Consider the following 6,068-nt stretch of genomic DNA (forward strand, 5'->3'; position numbering starts at 1 on the left):
TGCCCAAATAAGGGTAAGGCAAAACAGGCAAAAATAAAACAGGATGAAAATTTCACTGTATACAGTAACTATTAAAGATCTCTCAAACACAATTTATCTATATTTACAATACCGGGTACATGTATTTCAGTTATATTTCTACAGTTCTATTCAAGGTTTGTTGAATAGTGTCATTTATCATTTACTGTAAACCAACTTTTATTCGGGACAACATTATTTTGCGATTTACCAGGGGTAAAGACAACTTACACGTCTTTGTTTTTTTTTCTCCTTTGCTCTCCTCTGTCTATCTGGTCCATGGTGACATTCTTTTACCATCCATCCTATGTTGATGTAAGGAGTGCCATCAAATTCAACAGAAGGACTAGCTGTTTCTTGACAATCTTGCCAAAGAATTTTGTGACCGTTTAAAGATAAAACATCTAAAATGTAACATTTAAAAAGTGTGACATAATTTTCAATATAAAAAATGCAAATGCAATTGTAAAACACAAACTTTTTATTCTAAATATTTGAAAGTGTTCTGGTCACTTACCAGTCCTGTAGTACTCGGTAGACCTTACCAATAGCCTAGGGTTCTGGTCACTCAACTATCTTGTAATACTCAGTATACCATATCAATAGCCTAGGATATTGGATTCTTGCCTGTCTTGTAGTACTCAGTAGACCGTATCAATAGCCTAGGGTATTGGACTCTTACCTGTCTTGTAGTACTCAATAGACTGTATAAAAAGCCTAGGGTTCAGTCACTTACCTGTAATGTACTACTTGGTAGACCGTATCAATAGCCTAGGGTACTGATCTCTTACCTGTCCAGTAGTACTCTGACAGTAGACTATATCAATAGCCTAGAGTTCAGTCACTTACCTGTCCTGTAGTACTCAGTACACCATATCAATAGCCTAAGGTATTTGATTCTTACCTGTTCTGTAGTACTCAGTAGACCGTATCAATAGCCTAGGGTTCAGTCACTTACCTGTCCTGTAGTACTCGGTAGACCGTATCAATAGCCTAGGGTTCAGTCACTTTCCTGTCCTGTAATACTCAGTAGACTGTATCAATAGCCTAGGGTACTGGACTCTACCTGTCCTGTAGTACTCAGTAGACCGTATCAATAGCCTAGGGTACTGGACTCTTACCTGTTCTGTAGTACTCAGTAGACCGTATCAATAGCCTAGGGTTCAGTCACTTACTTGTCCTGTAATACTCAGTAGACTGTATCAATAGCCTAGGGTACTGGACTCTACCTGTCCTGTAGTACTCAGTAGACCGTATCAATAGCCTAGGGTACTGGACTCTTACCTGTTCTGTAGTACTCAGTAGACCGTATCAATAGCCTAGGGTTCAGTCACTTACCTGTCCTGTAGTACTCGGTAGACCGTATCAATAGCCTAGGGTACTGATTTTTTACCTCTCCTGTAGTCCGCGATAGATAGTATCAATAGCGTAGGGTTCAGTCACTTACCTGTCCTGTAGTAATTGGTAGACTGTATCAATAGCCTAGGGTAATGATCTCTTACCTGTCCTGTAGTACTCAGTAGACCGTATCAATAGCCTAGGGTTCTGGTCACTAACCTGTCCTGTAGTACTCGGTAGACCATAACAATAGCCTAGGGTACTAGTCTCTTACCTGTCCTGTAGTACTCGGTAGACCGTATCAATAGCCTAGAGTTCGGTCACTTACCTGTCTTGTAGTAGTCGTTAGACGGTATCAATAGCTTAGGGTATTGGACTCTGACCTGTAATATAGTACTCAGTAGACCGTATCAATAGCCTAGGGTACTTGTCACTTATACGTCCTGAAGTATTCAGTAGACCATATCAATAGCCTAGGGTACTGGTCACTTACCTGTCCTGTAGTACTCGGTAGACTCTATCAATAGCCAAGAGTACAGTCACTTACCTGTCCTGTAGTACTCAGTACACCATATCAATAGCCTAGGGTATTTGATTCTTGCCTGTCTTGTAGTACTCAGTAGACCGTATCAATAGCCTAGGGTATTGGACTCTTACCTGTCTTGTAGTACTAAATAGACCGTATCAATAGCCTAGGGTTATGGTCACTTTCCGGTCCTGTAGTACTCGGTAGACTGTATCAATAGCCTAAGGTTCTGGTCACTTACCTGTCTTGTAGTACTTAGTAGACCGTATCAATAGCGTAGGGTACTGGACTCTTACCTGTCCTGTAGTACTCAGTAGACCCTATCAATACCTAGGGTTCAGTCACTTACCTGTCCTGTAGTACTCGGTAGACCGTATCAATAGCCTAGGGTACGGTCACTTACCTGTCCTGTAGTACTCAGTAGACCGTATCAAAATCCTAGGGTATTGGACACTTACCTGTCCTGTAGTACTCGGTCTACGGTATCGATAGCCTAGGGTACTGGACTCTTACCTGTCCTGTAGTTCTCGGTAGACAGTATGAATAGCCTATAGTATTGGACTCTTTTCTGTCTTGTAGTACTTGGTAGACCGTATCAATAGCCTAGGGTACTGATCTCTTACCTGTCCTGTAGTACTCAGTAGACCGTATCAATAGCCTAGGGTACTGGACTCTTATCTGTCCTGTAGTACTCAGTAGACCGTATCAATAGCCTAGGGTTCAGTCACTTACCTGTCCTGTAGTACTCGGTAGACTGTATCAATAGCCTAGGGTACGGTCACTTACCTGTCCTGTAGTACTCGGTAGACTGTATCAATAGCCTGGGGTATTGAACTCTTACCTGTCTTGTAGTACTTGGTAGACTGTATCAATAGCCTAGATTACTGATCTCCTACCTGTCCTGCTGTACTCGGTAGACCATATAAATAGCCTAGGGTTCTGGTCACTTACCTGTCCTGTAGTACTTGGTAGACGGTATCAATAGCCTAGAGAATTGGACTCATACCTGTCTTGAGTAGTACTTGGTAGACTGTATCAACAGCCTAGGGTACTGATTTTTTACCTGTACTGTGATCCGCGGTAGACCATATCAATAGCCTAGGGTTCAGTCTCTTGCCTGTCCTGTAGTACTCGGTAGACTGTATCAATAGCCTAGGGTACTGATCTCTTACCTGTCCTGTAGTACTCAGAAGACCATATCAATAGCATAGGGTTCTGGTCACTTACCTGGCGTATCGTATTTTCGACCTATTTAGATGTAATTTATTAATTTTTTGCAAACTTTATAGAGGCTGGAAAACTATGGGCTTATGTCATGTAGCCTCCATTTAAGTAATATTCACAGCAAGCGCAAGTAAATCTTACCTCCGGGTTGCAAACTGAAGTGTCTTTTGTTACTTATCCTCTGTGTGATGAACCGCGATGTTGTGTCCCGTTCTAAATTTTCAATAAACGATTCTAACTTTTGGTACTCATCAAATGTAGCAATGTGCGGCATGATGGCATGGGATTGTTTACATTAGGAACGCGCGCGAAATCATTCAAAATAATTCGGACAAAGAATAAGTCGGATTATTTAATTAAATCGTGTTGTTATTGTAACACAAATAATAATCAAAATATCAACGAATATAGTTTAATTTAAGTAATAAATCTTGTTCAATACAATGACCCATACATTTTTTTCAATAGGATATGAGCTCATGATCGAGCTCACAGGCGCCCGTGATCGCGCTGTATTTATTGAAATGAAAACAATACAAAAGAATACATTGTGCAAATTACTTTTTCCTTTTTGTGATCAAAATTTTCCCAGATCAAGGACTACAATTAGCTTTGTAATAATATGTGTGTATATGAATGAAAAAATTCCGGGAATAAAATGATAGATCGGATTCCTTTTTTTTCTTTAGATTCACCTCATAAATATTCATGTATACCTCAGGCTCGTGATATTTAGACACAACCAATTTTAATACTAAAACATTTCTTGATTTGTGAGAACGTCTGCAGAAACTATGGATCCTCGCCTCAGTGCCCAGGATGTGATCAGATGTGACCTTTGTGAGACAGCTATAGTACAGATGTACTGTGATTTCTGTCATGTCAACCTTTGTAAACCCTGTATTGGAGAACACATTGCAGATGAATATGATAAACATAAAATTGTCCCATTCCAACAAAGAAAATCAACCTTGATTTATCCAAAGTGTGCAACACATCCAACCAAAACTTGCGAATTAAAATGCAAGGAATGTGGCATTCCTGTTTGTTCCTTATGCTCTGCATCACAACAGCATAAAGGACACGATTTCTTAATTACCGCTGAAATATTCAACTCAAAGAAAAATGATATCGCAAAAGAGACAGCGGAATTGGAAAACATAATTTCTCAAACATACGAAGAAATGACAAATGATCTGGACAAATGGCTAACTTCAATGGGGAGTGTTGAGAAACTTACAACAGCAGTGACAGAAAATGGAAAGCAATGGCACAGAGAAATTGACAATGTCATCAATGCCATGAAAAAAGAAATTGATGGTTTAAAAGAAAAACACATTGACATTCTCAAGAAACATGCAGAAGAAATAAAACAAACACAGTCTCTTATTGAACAAACTCTGCTCAACCTGAAGGAAATTGAAGAATCAAATGAAATGTCATATGACATAGAATACAGCTCCAGGAACAAAGAATTCAGTTAACTTCCTCCTAAAGCACAGTATAACTTGCAATGTTTAATCCCAAACCAGTAGATAGAGATCAACTTTACAAGTTGTTTGGATCACTTGCATCACTATCTACCACAACAGAAGAAAATGGATACCAACTTAAGAAATTAGAAAAGTCAAGCAGAATATTGCTGGAAGAACCAGAACTTATCATTTCTATAGATACTGGGTATGAAAACCTCCGCTCTGTTGCCTGTCTAAGTGAAGAAGAAGTCTGGACAAGTAGGCATAGCGTCAGTGATATGAAATGCTTTGACATTCAAGGTTCACTTATCAAGACAATCAAAACAAAATCAGGGGAATGGCCAGGTGATATAGTATTGACAGGTGATGGGGATCTAGTGTACTCTGATGGGAAAACAAGGACTGTGAATACAGTGAAGAAAGGACAGACAGAGGAGATGATCAGACTACAGGGCTGGAGACCTAAAAATCTCTGTGTCACCTCCTCTGGTGATCTCCTGGTTACCATGTACAGTGATGATCAAACACAATCCAAAGTTGTCCGTTACTCAGGCTCCACAAAGAAACAAACAATCCAGTTTGATGAGGAGGGTAAACCGCTGTATTCAGGAAATGACAAGCTTAAATACATCACTGAGAACAGAAACCAGGATATCTGTGTGGCTGACTGTGAAGCTGGTGCTGTAGTGGTTGTAAATAAAGCAGGAAAACTCCGATTTAGATACACTGGTCATCGTTCTGCAACTAAGAACAAACCATTTGAACCTTATGGCATCACAGCAGACAGCCAGAGTCAGACCCTGACAGCAGACAGTGATAACCACTGTATCCACATCCTAGACCAGGACGGACAGTTCCTCCGTTATATAGATAACTGTGATTTGAAGGATCCATTTCGTTTATGTGTGAATAAAGATAATTTGTTTATTGCTGAGTGGGGAGGAAAAGTTAAGAAAATTAAATATCTGGAATATACATCCATACTGTAGAAGCACAAATTTTCGTGGGGATAAAATTTCGTTGATTTGTCATCAAAAATAGTTTCGTTGGCATTTAATTTCGTTGTTTTGAGAGTAAGCCTATCCAATATATAGTCATATAAAATCTTGTGTGGGATTTAATTTCGTTGATAATTGTTCACAACGAAATAAACGAAATTTAATCCCCCATGAATATTTGTGCTTTTACAGTATATGCTTGTGTATAGGCTGTCATGGTTATAATTTTTTTTTCATTTTGTAATATTTTAATTGTATTGTAAAAAAAGTGTTTTTCTTTCAAGTTTAGAAGTTATAAAAAAGATGGGGAAAATGTAGATTATGTCAACATCTTAGATATAATATTGGTTGTGCACATGAAAGCAATTTGTAATTTCATTAAAAGGATGTTATATTGCTATGATATAGATTAAAACATTGGATATAGTTATTTTATTTATATCTGCTGGTTTTCGCTTTTAATGAAATTAATTGTCACTCCTTTAAAAT

At 38.7% G+C, this 6,068-nt stretch overlaps 2 protein-coding genes across 2 annotated transcripts; one reads left to right on the forward strand and one right to left on the reverse strand.

The window, feature by feature from the left end:
* Positions 1-225: 225 nt before the first annotated feature.
* Positions 226-3,429, reverse strand: LOC134248949 (uncharacterized). Its single transcript, XM_062731335.1, has 2 exons — positions 3,248-3,429; positions 226-422 (listed from the first exon to the last, which is right to left on the reverse strand). The coding sequence occupies exons 1-2, from the start codon at positions 3,378-3,380 to the stop codon at positions 226-228; spliced, it is 330 nt and encodes a 109-aa protein (XP_062587319.1). The 5' UTR covers positions 3,381-3,429.
* A 454-nt stretch (positions 3,430-3,883) lies between these two features.
* Positions 3,884-5,770, forward strand: LOC134248961 (uncharacterized). The gene is given in 2 exon segments (XM_062731345.1): positions 3,884-4,615; positions 4,618-5,770. Coding segments are annotated over 2 exon segments (1,668 nt in total). The 5' UTR covers positions 3,884-3,900; the 3' UTR covers positions 5,571-5,770.
* Positions 5,771-6,068: the final 298 nt, after the last annotated feature.

The sequence above is a fragment of the Saccostrea cucullata genome, unplaced genomic scaffold (genome assembly GCF_032062105.1).
Source record: "Saccostrea cucullata isolate Sc308-1 unplaced genomic scaffold, CSIRO_AGI_Scuc_v1 ctg13969, whole genome shotgun sequence".
In the NCBI taxonomy this organism is placed as follows: Eukaryota; Metazoa; Mollusca; class Bivalvia; order Ostreida; family Ostreidae; genus Saccostrea; species Saccostrea cuccullata.

What these genes read in the sequence shown, in the direction of transcription:
- LOC134248949 (XM_062731335.1), bottom strand. Translation starts at nt 3,380, where the DNA reads ATGCCGCACATTGCTACATTTGATGAGTACCAAAAGTTAGAATCGTTT. An exon ending in CTTCAGTTTGCAACCCGGAG is followed by an intron (nt 423 to 3,247) that starts GTAAGATTTACT and finishes GTTACATTTTAG; the next exon opens with ATGTTTTATCTTTAAACGGT.